Here is a 19,532-nt window from a genome sequence, read left to right on the forward strand (position 1 = left end):
AATATTAGAGAATATTGAGTAGTTTGTAGTTTAAACATATTGATTGGTGGTTGTTGTTCAATATTTATGATAGTAGTTCATAATGTATCTATAAATATCTTATGTCTTATATCATACAACATACAATTGAATAATACACTAAATATTTTCTTTAGTCTTCTCTCTATAGTTATAATATGGTATCAAGGCTATATATGGTATCCTCCTTGAAGAGTATACATTTTTTTTCTTCCGATGAAAGCACCATATTTTTCTTTCACAAAGATACTTCTTCTTTGTGACTTTTTTTCTTCTTTTTTTTCATTGTTTGGAGCCTTTCTTACTATAATGACTAGCTCCTCCTTTCCACCGCATCGTTCTGAGTTGAATTAGTCAAAGTTTACCACCCTTCGCCACCGCACATACCCATTCGCTCCACCCGAAGAGCTGTTACCATCAAGGCTTTAGCCTACTACCCATCCTTCTGTTATTTTTAATAAGTTTCAAACTCAAGTTGTCACTTGATTTTAAGGAGGAATATTAGATAATATTGAATAGTTGGTAGTTAGATGTTGGTTGTTGTAGGTTAATATTTATGATAGCAATTTGTCATGCATTTATAAATAGCTTATATATTATATCATATGACACACAATTGAATACACTAAACCTTAGTCTTTTCTCTTGAATTTTAACGCGCTATTAGAATTGTGGTATCCTCTTTAAAAATCATAGGTTATTTTTCCACCAATGAAACCATCATTTTTTTTTTTTTTACAAAAATACTTATCCTGTGTGTCTTTTTCTTTTTCTTTTGCCATTGTTGTGATGCTTTCTCACCATAAAAAATAGTCTTTTCTCTCCGTTGCATCGTTTTGAGTTGAACGAGCTGAAATTCATCGTAATTTACCATCACAGACGCCTTCATGCACATCACGAAGTGCCACTATCATCAACCTTCAGCCTCCTATCTATCTTTCCATTTTTTAATATCTCTCAAACTCTAGTTGCCTATTTAGTTTGTGGTAAGATACTAGAGAACAGTAAATAGTTGATAGTTGGATAATAGTGGTTTGTTGTTAGTTAATATTTATGATAATAATTTGTAATGCATATATAAATATGTTATGTATTTATCATATGATATACAATTGAATACGCTAAACCATTTTCTAAGTCTTCTCTCTTCAGCCCTAACATGGTATATGGTATCCTCTTTAAAGAACATAGATAAAGACTAGTCTATTGCATTTTTCTTTCAAAAAGATACTTTTTTTCTGTGCCTTTGCCCTTCTCTTTTTTACCACTATTTTTATGCTTTCTTGCCAAACGAGATGAAGCTCTCCATCATTTGCCACTGCACACATCCTCACGCGGGACCCTAAGTGTTGCTGCCATCAAGCTTTTAGCATGCTATCCATCTTTCTATTGTTTATAATAAGTTTAAAACTCAAGTTGTCATTTGAGTTTGAGGGGGATATTAGAGAATATTAAGTAGTTGGTATTTGGATAGTAGTGGTTGGTTATTGTAAGTTAATTTTATGATTGCAGTTTGTAATGTATCTACAAATATAACTTATATATTATATCATACGGTACACAATTGAATAAACTAAACCATTTTCATATTTTTCTCTCTTTTGTTCTAACATGGTATCAGAGTTATGGTGTCCTTCTTGAAGAGCATAGGTTATTTTTCTTTCGACGAAACCACTATATTTTTCTTTCACAAAGATATATCTCTTTTATACTTTTTTCCTTCTCTTTTGCCACTATTTTGTTGTTTCTCACCATAAAGACTAGGCCCTACTCTACGTCACATCATTTTGAGTTGAACAGGCCAAAGTTTTCCGTCATTTTCCATTGTACGTACCCTCATACAGCCGCCAGAAGTGCTACTATCATCAACCTTCAGCCTCCTATCCATCCTTCCGTTATTTTTAATAAGTTACTACTTGAGTTTGAGGAGGTAGGGATATTAGAGAATATTGAATAGTTGGATAATAGTGGATGGTTATTGTCGATTAATCTTTATGATAATAGTTTGTAATGCATCTATAAATAGCTTATGTATTGCATTATATGACATAAAATTGAATACGCCAAACCATTTCCCCAGTCTTTAATTTTGAGTTCTAATATGGTATCAAAGTCATGGTATTCTCTATGAAAAGCATAGGTTATTTTTCTTCCGATGAAACCACTATGTTTTTCTTTCACAAAGATACTTTTTTCCATTCTTTTTTTTTATTTTGTCACTATTTTGATGGTTTCTTGTTATAAAGTCTAACCCTTCTCTCTGTCTAATTATTTTTAGTTGAATGAGCTGAAGTTCATCGTTATTTGCCGCCGCACGTGCCCCACGCCACCCGAAGTGCTACTGCTGTCAAGCCTTTAGCCTACTATCCTTTCTTCTGTTGTTTTAAATAAGTTTCAAACTCAAGTTGTCATTTTAGTTTGAGATGGAATGTTAGATAATATTGAGTATTTGGTAGTTATATTGTAGTGATTAGTTTCTGTCAGATTAATATTTATGATCGCAATATGTAATGCATCTATAAATAGTTTATGTATTGTATGATACGACATACAATTGAATACCCTAAATCATTTTCTTAGCCTTCTTTGTTGAGTTATAATATGGTATCAGAGCCATGTTATCATCCTTCAAGAACATAGGTTATTTTTCTTCTAATGAAATCATTGTGTTTTTCTTTAACAAAGAAACTTCTCCGTGCTTTTAATCATTCTCTTTTGCCACTGTTTTGATACTTTATTACCATAAAGACTAGTCCCTCCTCTTTGCCGCATCGTTTAGAGTTGAATCAGCCAAATTTCATCGTCATTTGCCACTACACATGCCCTCACACACCACCCAAAGTGCTATTGTGTCAATCTTGAGCCTCCTATCCATCATTATATTGTTTTTAATAAGTTTTAAATTCAAGTTGTCTATTAAATTTGATGTGGGATATTAGAGAATATTAAATAGTTGGTAGTTGAATTTGGATAGTATTAATTAGTTGTTGTTGGTTAATATTTATGATGGTAGTTTGTAATGCATATTTAAATAGCTTGTGTTGTATCATATAACATACAATTAAATAGGTAAATTATTTCCTTAGTCTTCTATTTTCAATTCTAATCTAACAGCTCTAATATCTATTATTGGCCTCACGTTTGATCGAGTTCATATGCATTGTATTTTGTTGAAAGCCATATTTTGTAGTAATATTTACTAAATTTGTGTTGTAGAAGTATTTTATATATAGGTTTTGTAGATCTCAGATTTTCAAAACCTAACGGTTTCTTTTTTTTTTTTCGAGAAATAAAGTCTAGTAAGGGAAAGAAGATGAATACAACAAATTTTGTAGAGTAGTAGAGAGACTTTTTGCGGCCATGTGTACTATTGGCGTTTATGTTAGAATTTTATGTTTTGAAGACAGATTTTTTTAATTTGGTATTTGTGTATGCCTGTTTAATTTCTAAAATAATCCCAAGAAATAATAATAAAAAACAAATGAGAAAGAAATTATTGGAGTAAGACGAAAACTATAATCTAATTAACATAGTTAATAGTTCTCCATTATTCCTGTGAAGCAATGTCAAACATGCAAACAAAATTAAAAAAATTCATCACATGTCAGCATGTTATATTTCAGTGTCTCACAACTAGGGGTGTTCATGGTTCAGTTTTTTTATAAACTGAATTGAAACTGCACTAAACCATTTTAAATGGTTTAGAAACTGAACCAAACTACTTTGTCACATAAGAAACTGGTTTTAAACCAGTTTACAATACAGTACCAGTTTAAACCAATTCATAAAAATAAAACCAGTTTTAATTGAAAAAATCAGTTTAAACTGGTTTATAGGTTAAAACTAGTTTTAACTTTTAACATATATAAAATTAGTTTTTTCATTTTCTCTATCTCCCCTTCTCTCTCCCACTCTATCTCCCTTCCTCTCCCTCCCTCTCTCTTCCCCTCTCCCTTTCCCTCTCCCTGCTCTCTCTCCTTTCTCTCCCTCTCTCTCTCTCTCCTTCCCTTCTCCCTCTCTCTCTTCTTCTCTCTCTCTCTCCCACTTTTTCTCTCCTTCTCTCTCCCCCTCCTCTCTTTATCTCCCTCTCTCTCCTTTCCCTCTTTCTCTCTCTATCTCTCTCTTTTTCTCTCCCTCTCTCCCCCTCCTTTCTCTCTTCCTTCTCTCTCTCTCTCCCTCCCTCCTCTCTCTCTTTTTCTTTTCTCTCTCTCTCTCCTCCTTCCCCTCTTTCTCTTTCTCTCTCTCCTTCTCTCCCCCTCCTCTCTCTCTCTTTCTCTCTCTCTCTCTCTCTCTCTCTCTCTCTCTCTCTCTCCCCCTTTTCTTCCTCTCTATCCCTTTCTCTCATTCTCTCTCTCCCCTATCTCTCTTCCTCTCTCTCTCCCTCTTTCTCCTTTCCTCCCCCCTCCTCTCTCTCTTTCTCTCTCTCTCTCTCTCTCAACATATATAAAATTAGATTTTACATTCTCTTTCTTCCCCTCTCTCGCTCCCCCCTCTCTCTTTCTCTCTCTCCCTTCTCTCCCTTTCTCTCTTTTCTTCCCCTCTTCCTCTCTTTCTCTTCTCTCCCTCTCTCCCCTCCTTTATCTCTCTCTCTCTCTCTCTCCTTTCCCTCTCTCTTCCTCTTCTCTCTCTTTCTCCCCTTCTTTCTCCCCTCTCCTTTCTTTGCCTTCCTCTCTCTCTCCCCTCTCTCCTTATCTCCCTCTCTTTTCCCCTCCTTTCTCTCTCCACTGCCCCTCATTCTCCCCCTCTCCTATCTTTCTCTCTCCCTTTTTTTTCTCTCTATCCATTTCTCTCATTCTCTCTCTCCCTTATCCCTCTACCTCTCTCTCTCTCTCCCTCTCTCTTCTTCCCTCTTCCCCTCCTCTTTCTCTCTCCCTCTCTGCTTCCTTCTGTCTCTCTCACTTTCTCTCCCTCTCTCTCCTTGCGCTCTTTCTCCCCCTCCCTTCTCTCTCTTTCTCTCTCTCTCTCTCTCTCTCTCTCTCTCTCTCCTCCTCCTCCTCTCTCTCTCTCTTCTATCTCTCATTCTCCCCTCTTTTTTCTTTTTTCTCTCTTATTTTGGAGAAAAGAGGAGGAATGAGAGAGAAAAGAGGGATATAGAGTGAGAGAAGGCTGAGAGAGAAGGAGAAAAGAGAGAAAGAAAGGTAGAAAAAGGAGAAAGAGAGAGGAGGGAGAAGAAAGAAAGAGAAGAGGAGAGAGAAAGAAGGGAAGGAAAGAGAGAGAGAAATAGGAGAGAGAAAGAGAGAAAAGGGAAAAAGGAGAGGGAGAGAGAGAAAGAGGAAGAGAGAAGGGAGGGAGAGAGAGAGAAACAAAAGAGGAAAGAAAGGGAAAAGAGGAAGAGATAGAGAGAGAGAAAAGGGGGAAGGGAGAGAGAGAGAGAGAGAGAAAAGAAAAGAAAGGGAGAGAGAACGAGAGGAAAACGAGAGAGAGAGAGATGAGGGGGAGAAAGAGAAGATGGAGAGTGAGAGGAAGAAAGAGGGGAGGGGGAGAGAGAGAGAAAGAGGAGGGAGAGGAGAGAGAAAGAAAAGGGAAAAGAGAGAAAAAGAAGGGAGAGAGAGAGAGAGAGGAAGGAAGGGGGAGAGAGAGAGAGAAAGATGGGGGAATGGGAGAGAGAGAGACAGAGAGAGGGAGAAGGAGAGAGAGAGAGGAAGAGAGATGAGAGGAGAGAGAGAGAGGAAGGAGATGAGAGAGAGAAAAAGAAAAGGAAAGAGAGAGGGAATTGAGGGAGAGAGAGAGAGAGAGAGAGGAGAGGGAGAGGAAGAGAGACGGGAAGGGAGAGGAAGAGAGAGAGAGAGAGAGAGAGAGAGAGAGAGAGAGAGAGAAGGGAGAGAGAGAGAGAAGGGGAGAAAGAGGAGAGAGAGAGGAAGGGGAGAGAGAGTGTGAAGGGAGAGAGAGAGAAAGAGTATGTAAAAACTAGGGTTGGAAGTGAGCCGAGCTTAGTCGAGCTAGACCAAGCTCAAGCTCGGCTCACCAAAATTGAGCTTGGCTCACGGCTCGGCTTATTAACAATCGAGCCTATTTCTTAAGCTCAAACTCGGCTCAACAAAAGCTCACGAGCTGGCTCAAGCTCACGAGCTGGCTCAAATAATAGAAACATAAATATATCATCTATAATTTTATATCAATAAATTATAACTTATATAGTTTAAAATGAAAAAGTTTAGGGGCCAGCAACTTTTGTATTTTGTGGCCAGCACTTAACCATCAAAGGAAAAATGAGTGATCTCCTACCATTGGATGTAATCTCACACCATTAAAAACACTATTGATGACCAATTGATGGTTAGAAAACACAAAAATTGCTGGCCCTCTAGCATTCCTCTTTTAATAAATATTTGAAAAGAACAATTTTATATATTATTTATCTATCAATAAATATAAATTTTTTATTTATGTCCTACATCAAAATTATATGTAATAAATAAATATAAAATTTTAAATAATTAATATCATTAATATATATAATTATATATTACTATTTCATATGTATATATATAATATTAAAAGTATAGACTAGATGCATATAGGATATGGGTATTAATTATATATATATATATATATATATATATATATATATATATATATATATATATATATATATATATATATATATATATAATCGAGCTAGCTCACGAGCTAATGAGCTGAGTTTATCTAAGCTCAAGTTCGGCTCATTTAATTTATGAGCTCAATTCCAGGCTCAAGCTTGGCTCACCAGCTCACGAGCTTAGCTTATCGAGCTATTAACGAGTCGAGCTCGAGCTGGCTTATGAGTTGGCTTCACTCACTTCCAGCCCTAGTAAAAACTAATTTTGGAGTTTAAAAAAACCAATTTTAATTTGGTTTAAAATTAAACTGAACCATAAAAATTGGTTTTTAATAAACTAATTTTCATAAAAACTATGATTTCAGTTTAGTTTTTTTATTTAAAAAAATTAATTTATTTAAAACAATTTTAGTTCAATTTCAATTCAGTTCAATAAAATCAATTTTTTTGCACACTCCTACTCACAACCAGTGTGGAACCATAAAAAACAGCCACAATAAATCGCATCAATCATATTACTTGATAATAAATGTCAAAATTTTCTATTACTTGCATCTTTTTTCTACTCTCAAGATTCATCTACCGCCGGACACGATATTTACTACCACCACCGATACTATCACCTTTATAATAGACGGAGATAGATCCACTCAACTCTTTCTCTTGATTTTTTTTGTATTTGTCAAATGTCACTTGTAACTGAAACTCCTTTTCAATTGCTTCTGTGTGTATTTAATTAAGAAAAATATAGATAGACAATGAAAATACTAAATAATGTGAATAATGGATATATTAAACTTTTAATTTATTAGATGTGCGGATGATTATCCTAATATTAAGATTTAGGTAGATAATTTAGATGTATAGTGTATTTTTATTTTATTGGACCAATTTTAAAGTCTATTATTTACATTGTTTACAAAAATTATTATCTACCTAACAAAATCTATTAATTAATACGGATGACATACTCTTTCACCAAAAAAATTTAATGTCGGCCACATACACTCAACTGTTGAGAATGAGCATTAATTTTCTTGGACCATCAACTACAGAGGTTATATTTTTCAAAATAAAAAGATTACCACTTCATTGAACAATTCATGCATCATAAAATTTTTTAGAAGCAATTATGAAAGAAGGTGAAAATTTACATGTAGTTATGTTTATGTGAAGTTGTTAGTTAAAAAATATTAAATAATTTGATATATTTGATAAAATTATTATCTAATAATTTTTAACTATTAACTTCACATAAAAGTATCTGTATTATAGAAAGATTGACACGTGATGTTTTCATGTGTGGATTGTTATACTATAGTAATGATAATAATATTGAAAGTTATAAAATCCAGTTTCTTTCTGAGTAGTGCTAGGTAGTTAAACAGTAATTACAATATAGAAATGTTACGTAAAAATTCTCATTCTCTTGATAAGCAAGTGACATACATCTCCTTATCACCCACTTTTTTTATCATCCACCTTTATTCTGCGTGGTTAGAGTCATTAATATTCTTTCTAAAATTAGTTTCAGTTTCTCCCAAATCAAATCCCTAACATTCCTCAATCACATTATTACTCATTAAAATACAATTTCTCTACAGAAATTATAGAGGTTAAATTAAAAAATTTTAACAACTTTTATTATACAACTCATATTTTACATATAGACTATTAGAAAATAAAAAATAAAATATAAAATATAAACAAAAATTAAAAAACAAATTTTTAAAAATAATTATTAACTTATTATATTAAAATCAATAAATAAACATACATATGAATATTAAATAAAAAATATTAAAATAATTAAAATCATGACTTATTAGTGCACATATGAGATAATTTGAAGAATATAATAAGACGCATAGTTTAAAATTTTGTAATATTAATTATAAAAATTTATTAATTATAGACATCATAGATATGAAATTGTGAATATTATCAATACGAAATTATAGATGTTATTAATATGAAGTTATGCATGTTATGTGTATAAATTTATGGATGTTATAAGTAAATTTATTAATTAAATAAATTAATTTAAGAATTTGATATTTTTTCAAATTCAATTATGATCAAATTTAAAACATCTGTGTTAACTTAATAGTTACTTATGCAATAATTAAAAAATGATATGTGTATGGATGTAATATCTAATAAATATGAATTTAATTTTTAGATGTTTGTTGTTATGTAATTATAGATGTTATGTATATGAACTTATGAATGTTATGTGTATGAACTTAGTTAGTACAGTATAGTATAATTATAAATGCACATAAAAACACAAAAAAAATTATATCAATTTATTACCATACCTCATCAAAACTAGTGTGATTTTTTATATTCTCGAAAATTGGTTGACTAGCAACAATTTTATTGAGTGAGTCTGTCTGTTGTTTAAATTATTCTTCAACTCCTTCTGATATCAGTACCGTGTTAATGTCAAATTCAAATGTTATACTATTTGCAATAATAAAGGCGACTTCTTATAAATTTTTTTAGCCTATCCCAATTATTGTGTTTGTAATTGAACTAGAGTTGTGATTTTTTACATCTAAGCTATACAACCTTCAATTCATGATCCTTGTAACAATGATAAAGGTATTAAACAAGGCTTTCACGTTTTCTAATTCCTGATATGGTAATAAATGAATTAAAAAGAAATAAAAATTAAAGTCAATTAAATCATTTAATGAATATTATTATTACTGTTTTTTTATTATTATTAGTCTTTATTGCATTTTTAAATATAAAATTTAAATTATAAAAAAAAATATTAAATAATAATTACAAAAATGTCTAGTCACCAAAAAAAAATTACAAGAATGTCTAATAATTAGAGATATAATATTATAATGAATATTATTAATAAATGGGTTGATAAAAGTATGATAAGTAGATTGATAAGAGAGTGAAATAAAAAATAAAAAATATTATTAAATATTATTAAGTTATATAAATGAAATAAATTTTAAAAAATTTTGATTATGGCTAAAAATTTTTTGTTACCAAACTTTTTCCTTTCTTTATTTTGATCCAAACCAAGAGCCCAGTCACAATAACTTGATTTTAACAAGTTATATGGAGAACAAGTATTTACAACAAGAGTCAAGAGAATACATAAATATATATTTATTTAACTTTTCTTTTCTACATGGAAGATTGAATATAATGTTCTAAGTTTCCACTAAAGCATTTAAAGTTGAGTCCATTTATTTGTAGAACCTTTCAATTGAAACTGAATTCAAAATAGAAAGATTTGAAATGTGTTCTCTGTCTAGGTAGGCTTGCGTCTTCAAGTGTCTCCCCTTTCAAACACAGCAGCAGCTCCCATACCTGTCCCTGAATGATGCGCCAAAATAATGTTATATATTCAGCAAGGATGGAGATAGGAAACATTATAATAAAATTAAAATATTTTTTATTTTAATAAATACATTAAAAATTTAAAATTTGTATGCTTTTTCTAAAAAAAATCGGATTAATAATCTTAATATATATCATTATTAGAATATATTTTATGAATTTAAAATCTAGATTACATTACTAAATCCTAATTATTCTAGCATCATCATCATCATCACCTATGCACATTGAGATTACACCAAAGCGACAATCCTTGCCACGACGCTTCATTTCATGCAGTAAAGTTGCAACACAACGTGCACCTAACACACACGTTCATCATGAAAGTTCAACACACACACACAGATATATATATATATATATATATATATATATATATATATATATATATATATACTTGTTCATGAATACGGAAATACATTAATTCTAAGTGTAACATATGTGAATGTTACCCGTAGCTCCGAGAGGATGCCCAAGAGCAATGGCGCCGCCATTGACATTCACCTTTTTGGGATCAAGTGCCAATTTCTTGCAGCAATAAACAAACTGAGACGCAAATGCCTTCACAATATATACCATTATATTATTGGTCATAAGAGTACATACAGTAAATACTTGTTTGTGTAAATAAATTAAAAAATACAGAAATTCTTAAGGATCAATCATTTTTATCAGTTTTAGTACAAATATTAAATTATTTTTAATAAATAATTTTTATTAATTTATATGTATAAATTTTAATAAATATAAATATAAATTGTATTGACTTATATATATAAACTCTGATAAATATAAATACTAATTATATAATTTTTATGTGCAAATTTTATAATGTAAATATAAATTATTGTTGGTAATGTAGTATTCTATATATATATATATACATAAAAGTTAAAGGAAGAAAAAGAAAAATAATGTTTTTACACGCAAGTATCACGGACATTGATATAAAACAAATTATAATAAAATGGATCCTTATTACCTCATTAATTTCAAACAAATCAATGTTACTTAGGACAAGACGAGCAGATTCCAGTGCAGCTGGAATTGCATAAACAGGACCAACCCCTTTGACAGCAGGGTCTACTCCAACAGTAGCAAAACTCCTACAACAGTATTGAACTCAATCAGTCATCATTTGAGTCATGATGATTTCCAATTTTCACATACATTAACAATGATCAGATAATAATGAATGAAAATGAGGTTTGTATCATGTTTGAATAATAATTTCTAGCTTTTTCTATTGAAATAAATATTAAAAAATAACTATTTACATGCATGGTACATATGATGTATTGAGGGTTATATCCAAATCCTCATTACCTGAAGATTCCGAGAATAGGGAGCTTTCTTTGCATAGCCACTCTTCTCTTCATGAGCAGCACTGCTGCAGCACCATCACTAACTTGGCTAGAATTCCCTAAATTGCAAAAACAAAATAATAATACTAAAAAAATGAAATTGAGAAGAAACACATACACTCTTTTACATATATGCAGTTTTTAGCAACATTTATTTAATCTGAAACATTTATATTACTAAAATATAATAGATCAAATTTTGTTATTGAATCAATCACCTTCAAAATATACGAAGAAGTTTAAAATTCAAAATTCTTTTAGTTTGTTGGCATAGTTTAAAATTCAAAACTCTATTAGTTTGTTTTGCTTTTGTGTATGTATATAATTAGTCATTATTTTCTATTTTCAATTAAATAAAAAATACATTCTTTACATATGTACTCTCTTAATTTTATTACTTGTTAAAACTTGTTAGAGACATAACTAATGGCTAATTAATGCGATATTTGTATAAAAATATTACTAGGTAGGACAATAATGTTTTCCATAGTAACAAAATTAACAAATTCTTTTAGCACCTGCTGTGGTGGATCCATTCTTTTGGAACGAAGGCTTAAGCTTTGCAAGATCCATCAGAGTTGTGTTTGGTCGGATACAATCATCAACACACACTACAATTTTCTTCTCCTCTCCAGTTTTTGGGTCAACAATCTTTGGAAAGAAATCATTATTAGTAATTTAGTGGTTGCATATACCATTAAGATGTGTTTGTAACCTTTGGATTTGCGTATAGCCTTTAGAAAGTAAACATTTTTTTCTTCCAAACACAATAATTGATGATTCACAATTCAATTTAATTCCAAATTGTTTCCTTTACAAACATACCCCTATCTAATTCATAAGAAATTAGTTCATGTTGGCAGTGTGTTTATATGTACCTTAGTGGGAAGAGGAATGATTTCTTCTTTGAATTTACCGGCTGTTGTTGCAGCAGCAGCACGCTTGTGAGACTCAACCTTTATTACACAAATTAAAAGCGTTTAATTAGGTACCTTCATATAATCTTTAATTTAAATTGATTTTTAGTTTAAGATGTATCCAGGGCTAAGGCTATGTATATATGTCAGCAGTAAAGTAATTTTTTTGAAGGTATTCATAGAAAAATTCTAAATTCTATCTTTTTTTTTTAATGCAATTAATTACTAATAAAACATACAGTGTAAAAACTAAAAACCACCAAGTAATATAAATAGAATAGTAGGAGAGAGCGTATATCCTTTTTGCTAATTATTTAATTATATTTACACATGCACGATTTTAGTGAAGAAAAAAAATAAAAAATTAGTTAGTATTGATTTAAATACAATATAAATATAAAAATATTAATCACCTAATATTTCTCTTAAAACTATACTTTATTGTTATTTGTCACATATACTTACGGAAGCTTGGTCTTGCTCCTGCCTTGTGACACCATAACGTTGTGCGAGATTCTCAGAAGTAATTCCCACTGGAAGAAGAAAATCCTGGGCTTGTGCCAAGGTTTCCACCTGTTATTTAAAATGACATGATAAAAAGTTCCAAGATGAATAATGAAAAAAAATGATACAGAAGATTATTATATGTGAGAACTTCGAAAATTTAATACTACATCATAGATAAATTATATTATTACTTTTGGGTTACTGTTACGGAGCGTTGTAATGATACTATCTTGAGTCATATACTCCAATCCTGCTCCAATGCCTGCATCATATAACAGGAATAAAGTTGAGATCTAGCCACGGTTAGTTAAGACTTTTAGCACTTTTCAATAGTGTTTTTAATGTGAATCAAGGTTGGAACCTTTTTCCCATGCGCGGTGAGTCACATATTGAAATAATTGTGCTCCATAAATTCGTTTTGTGTTACTTTTGGGCTTTGGCTAGCTAGTATAGTTAGATTTAGTTTTATAAAATTTTTATTTTTTAAAAATAATTTATAAAAATTAATTTTTTAAAATTTATATTATTTGACAAATTAAATTAAAAATAATTTTTAATTTATTTAAAATTTAAAAATATTATAATAGATATTAATATAAAAATTAAATTTAAATATTAATTAATGTGCGAATTTATATTAAATTTTTTAATTTTGATAAGCACAAGCTAATTTTAAAAAGTTCTTTCTTAAATGCTTTTAAATGTATTCCTAATTTTTAAAAATTACAAAAATAAGCACATAAATTTTTTATTTATCAAATACAAAATGAAGAGTTTATACTTTTGAAAAGTATAAATATCTCTCCAAAATATTTTACCAAACTAAATCTTAAATATATGTTTATTTGTGATTAGAGTGGATTAAAAATTTTAATAGAGAGCTGAATTTTATATAAACTTTTTAATTTTTGTGTATTATTTTTGTTTATTATATAAAAATAATTTATGCATGATATGTAGCTATTGAACTAAAAAAAAAAGTTTATTGAGTTAAAAAAATGTTAGAATTTTTTTAATAGTTTCATTTTTGATATGATAGTTAATAAAAAAGACACAACAATATTAATAACATTTTATAAAATAAAAAATACTAATACTTTGATAGTATTTTTAGTTAAGAAGTTATGACATATCTCAATAATTAAAATTGATTCTTTAAAAATTTTAAAATTTAAAGACAAATCATAAATGATTAATTATCTAAAAATTATTAGTAATAGAATACAATATACAAATTTTAAAATAAAATGATAGTTGAAATAAGATATGATTAAAAAAGATATGGTAAAATGTTTTTCTTTTGACAATATAAATTTAGAAAAAAATTTAATTTTTTAAAAAAATATCTAAAATACACATTATATAAATTACCAAAACAAAAAGATATAAATTATTATTAATTTTTATATAATAATATGAATATTAAATATGTTAATATTTTATATTATTAAAAATCAAATAAAGTTTTATAAAATAAATATAAAAATAAATATATAAAAGCTAATTTTAAAAAAATATAAAGACTTTAGTGTACGATGTTAAATTATTTAAATAAAAATTATTAATAAGTAAAACAATTGAAACTTAAACTCATTACATAATAAAAAATAATAATCACATATAAATTTACTACATTATATATCATCTTTTATTTTTTTAAGCAAATATTTTATATAAAGATATAAATATTTAAAATTCTAGAGCCGAAACCGCTATTCATCATCACTTAGCATTCGTCAAGTTGATGAATAAGATTATTAGTAATTATTTATTAACTATCTTTTATTATATATATATATATATATCCAATAAAAAAAAACTATAAAACCATATATATTTTTCTTATTATTAGCTAAAGAAAATTGGATTACTATCAAATAATTAACACTTTATTATACAGATTTAAATTGTATAAAAAAAAATAATTTTTTTATAATTATTTTTTATTATTTAATTGTTGTTTAAAATGTGAGTCTTATTTTTTTTAATTTTTTTTTTATCCTATAAAAAAAATATGTAAACTTACATTTTACCATATAATTTACTAATAATTAATTGTTACCAATGTCATAGAAGCCTGATTTTATATAAGCAGCCACGTCAGCAACAGCCTGAAGTCCAGAGGAACATATTCTATTGACAGTTCGGATGGGTACAGTCTCTGCAACAAGATTAGTGGAGGGATTCGTTTATTATCAATAGTTACACTCGAAATTAAGCTTTCAAATACATAGGAGCTCAAATTAAATCATCTGTCATATCTATTAAAAAATCTACGTCGATACTAAATAAGTTATCAAATTAATTATTATATATTTAATTAATTTTTAATATATATTTTTATTTTAATATATATTATATAATTTTTTATGTATACGTTATGGTTATTATATATGAATAATATTAGAATAAATTTAAAATTTTTTAATTAAAATATATAATAATATTCTTTTAATTAATTTTATAACTACTATTATTATTATATATTTAATAAATAAAAAATAAATTAATAAATATGTTTGTGTTTATCTATATATAAAGATAGACCAGGGAAACCAGCGTAGAAGGCTGCCAATCTGCATTCAACAAGTTTGTCAGCTCCAGGAGCCAACACTGTTCCAACAACTATGTCTCCAACTTCACTTGCCTTCACATTTGTTTTCTCTATTACTGCCTGTCTCACATGTCATGAAATAATGATGGTTAGAATGTGAAAGAAGACTTCTTATTAAGGACCAAAAAGAAAACAGCAATAAAGAAATTAACAGGTGGATTTTATATATATTAATTGCGTAAAATATTTTACAAAATTATTTAATTAAATTTTTTATTTTAAATAATTTTTTATATAATTAGTGTAAAAGCAAAAAAGTAACTAAATATATTTATTAATATGATCATAAATAATTAAATATTTGTATAAAATTTAGTATGTACAAAAGAACCACATATTATATATTTTTATTCTTGTTTTTTTATGGCAAAATTTTCGTAGAATTAGATTTGACTTAATATATATCGAACAAATTTTAATCTCACAAAATTGATGAATCAATTATTATTATTATTAAAACCTATAAATGAAGCATGAGAATTAAATTTTGGCAAACAATGAGTTGATCATGCATGGAATTCACCTTCAAAACTGAAGCAAGTAGGTCATCCGGAGGGGTATCCTTGAAGCCACCACGCTTTGCTTTGCAAATAGCAGTTCGGTATGCACTAATATTTATAATTGTTTTTTATAGCCTCATTAGTAATTAACCATATAGGTTATCAATAGTGTCTCTCTTAATATTAAAAGACCAAAATGAAAAAGTCAAAACAATGCCTTTTATATTAAATTCAAATTCTAATACAATCAAATAATCTAATTTTATACGGGTATATGTCTTTTTTGAGTTAATCCTAAAATGTTGTTTTAGGTGTATAATTTTCTAATTTTAAATGTATATATATAATTGTATATATAATTATTATTAGAGAAAGTGTTTGAAACTAATATTTTACAATCAACATTACAATTAATATTCAATACAAAGAAAGAAAATATCTAAAAAATTAAAACTCTTAAAAATAAAAACATTTAAAGTTTAAACTTAACAAAAGTTCATCTTTAATAGATTTCATAATAAATTTGTTTAGCAACCTGATATATTGATTGAAATTGATTACTGTAATGTTAATTTTCTAACATTACTGTTATTGTTAACTGATTTTTGTCGTTTTCTCCTAATCAACAAGACAATTATATATTAATGAGTTATAATTTAAATGATATAGTCTCTTCATTTTTATCTAAAAATTTCAAGTTTGCGGTCTCACTTTTAACTTTGAAAAAAAAAAAAACAAAAGCCATTATAAACTTACGCTACGATAACCACATCATTATCATCAACTTCAGAAGCATCAGTTTTCCCATATGAAGATTTGCCAGCAACACATGCTGAGGCCTAATAAGAAATTTGAAATTGGTCGAAGGAAAGAGATCAGAGTAGTGTAAGAAGATGAGAGAAATTTTATTTGAAGGTGAGAGTAAAATATACATAAACTGAAAAATTTTAACACCGCACACCGGCGGCATTCATTTTTCTGTTTATGGAAATCATCTCTAAAATAAAAGTAACCTGGCATGCCTGTTAATTAATTCTTAAAATAATTAATATAAGTTACCATACTATTATGCAATATTTCAACTTTTTTCAAAGCTGAAACCTTTTGGACATGCATGTCTCCGTTTGTAAACACTAAGACATAATAATAATAGGTAAATAAACTTACTGAGAGATGAGTGGATTGAAGATGAAAAGATGAATGTGAAGGATTTTGTTGTAGATGTTTAAGCAAAACTCTCTGTCTATGAATTGCTTTCTCCATATTTGAACACCTTCTTCTATTGCTGACTTTTTCGGAAAGAAAAAGTTATATATAACAAATAATACAGAAGAGGATTGACTTATAGCCTAGTAGTGTTCCTCCAACTTGAGGATTAAAAATAACAAAAATTAAGAATGGATACTTTAAATATGCCAATTCATTTCTCCATAAATGACTTAATTGATATTTTTTATTTCAAAAACTAATTAGTTTAAAATCAAAACCATCAAAACTCTAATTTTCAATCTACTCTTAATGGTAACATATAAAGCTCCTCAATCCTAAACTATTATCTTCAACCTAAAAACAATCATAAATTCAATAAAGAATCATTGAATAATAACTGTGTGATAAAAAAAAAATAAAAAACATCCAAAACTCGTCAAGCAAAATAATAAAGAGTAAGCTAGTTTTAAATATATTTAAAGACATTCTTGTTAATAAAAACTCCTAAAGTTGCAACTAACATAAATCGAAGACTGCGAAGATCAGTGTCTATAGAAGAGATGAAAAGAGTTACATTCAGCATGTATACTCAAAGTGTCTCAGAAGAAAATGGATTCACAACAAAAATTTTTTAATTTTAAAAAAAATTGTTAGTGGAGATGTGTTTACAGTAATTCGAAATTTCTTTCATAGTGGCCACATGCTCAGGAACTTCAATCACACCCAAATTTGTCTCATATCAAAGATCCTAGATGCAAATAACATGATTCAAGTAAGATTTATTAGCTTGTCTTCAGTTATTTACAAGATAATTTCAAAAATTATGGTGCATAAATTATAAAGAATAATGAATAAGATTATTAGTGCGAATCAAAATGCCTTTCTTAAAGGACGCCTCATTTCTGACAACATTCTTATTACACATGAATGTATGCACTATTTGAAATATAAGAAGAGAGGCTCTGAGTTTGAAATGGCTATAAAACTTGACATGAATATGATAGAGTTAAATGATATTTCCTGTAGTATATTATGGAAAAATTGAGTTTTGATTCAAAGTGGATTAACTGGACCAAAGAATTGGTGACTACTGAAAGCATTAATTATAGACCTTTTAGCAAATTATGAAAGTTTTAGTGGTCAGACGATTAATTTGAGGAAGTCGGTTATATTTTAATTTTCAGTCAAAACACGCCTCAACATATGAGACTGGAAATTATAGAAGCCCTCAGTATCAACCACATCGGAGCCCAAGATAAGTATCTCGGGCTCCTTTTAGTTGTTCAACGTTCCAAAAAAGGGATATTTAGAGAAATTAAAGATAAAGTTCGTAAGAAGGTGCGAGTTGGAAACGAAGTTTGCTTTCCTCGGGTGGCAGGCAGGTTCTGATCAAAGCAGTGGGTGAAACTATACCTATATACACCCTATCATGTTTTCGTCTACTAGACACGCTACTAAATGAAATTCACAGCTTTCTCTCCCAGTTCTGGTGGGGACAGCGTGGCGACGAACGAAAAATGGCATTGGTCAAATGGGATACCATGACAAGAGCTAAGAAGGAAGGAGATTAGGGATAAAGGACCTACAAGCTCAAATTTGACATTTTTAGGTAAACAATGTTGGTGAATCATTAAACAACCTAATTCTACTCTATCACAGATACTCAGAGGCAAGTATTTTCGCTATAGTAACATTATGAATGCTGAGATAGGCAATGTACCTTCTTGAGGTTGGAGAAGTATCCTGGAAGGCCGTAAAATGATTGAAAAAGGCCTAGTTTAGAGAGTTGGTTTGGGCAGAAATATCCAAAATTTTCAAGACCCATGACTTCCACCACCATGCCCGTTCAATGTTCTTGTGTCTGCAGTCCCAAATCTTCTAACACAGTCCCAAATTTACATTGATTTTAGTGGGACCTTTATTAGGTGTAACATTTCTTAATTTTAATGAGACCTTAAGGTAGAATTGAAATTGATTTTATTCTTTATAACGTTTGATAAATTTAATGGAATGTTAAGGTGTAAAAAATAAATAATAAGACATATGAAGAAAGAGGAGTAAAAAATTAACAATGGATCTAGAGCTACTTAAACTGATATGACATCATGTTAGAAATCTAGGAGGTTAAGAATGAATCTGAAAGCTACTTTTAGCTCTCTTTTAATATATTATATTTAAAATTTCGTTTAGTTATATTTTAAAACTGGTAAAAACTCAGGTGCAGATAATTTTACGTGAAGTTGATAATTGAGAGCCGTTAAATGATTTGAATGATTTGACTAAATTTTCATCTAACGGCTTTCAGTTATCAATTTCACATGAAATTGACTGCACCTGACTTTTCACCTTTAAAACTAATATTACAATTGATTACATTTAAAATAGATTGGTTATCTTAACTTTAGTGAAAATTTAAAAGAATTTATTAATTTATCTTTTATTTCTTATAACATTTCATTATTTTAATGGGATCTTAAAAATAAATTAATT

At 28.9% G+C, this 19,532-nt stretch overlaps 1 protein-coding gene across 2 annotated transcripts; it reads right to left on the reverse strand.

Moving 5' to 3' along the window:
* Positions 1-9,566: 9,566 nt before the first annotated feature.
* LOC112729323 (3-ketoacyl CoA thiolase 1, peroxisomal) lies at positions 9,567-17,158 on the reverse strand. 2 transcript variants are annotated; one of them, XM_025779576.2, is made up of 14 exons: positions 17,001-17,152; positions 16,590-16,672; positions 15,857-15,941; positions 15,267-15,393; positions 14,782-14,880; positions 12,911-12,981; positions 12,678-12,785; positions 12,174-12,251; positions 11,814-11,946; positions 11,258-11,354; positions 10,914-11,037; positions 10,384-10,492; positions 10,150-10,233; positions 9,568-9,907 (listed from the first exon to the last, which is right to left on the reverse strand). In XM_025779576.2, the coding sequence occupies exons 1-14, from the start codon at positions 17,094-17,096 to the stop codon at positions 9,861-9,863; spliced, it is 1,341 nt and encodes a 446-aa protein (XP_025635361.1). In that variant the 5' UTR covers positions 17,097-17,152; the 3' UTR covers positions 9,568-9,860. The 2 variants fall into 2 exon arrangements, with proteins under 2 accessions (XP_072066558.1, XP_025635361.1); XM_072210457.1 differs by lacking the exon at positions 10,150-10,233 and having other exon boundaries at positions 9,567-9,907; positions 17,001-17,158.
* Positions 17,159-19,532: the final 2,374 nt, after the last annotated feature.

Source organism: Arachis hypogaea, chromosome 12 (genome assembly GCF_003086295.3).
Source record: "Arachis hypogaea cultivar Tifrunner chromosome 12, arahy.Tifrunner.gnm2.J5K5, whole genome shotgun sequence".
NCBI lineage: Eukaryota > Viridiplantae > Streptophyta > Magnoliopsida > Fabales > Fabaceae > Arachis > Arachis hypogaea.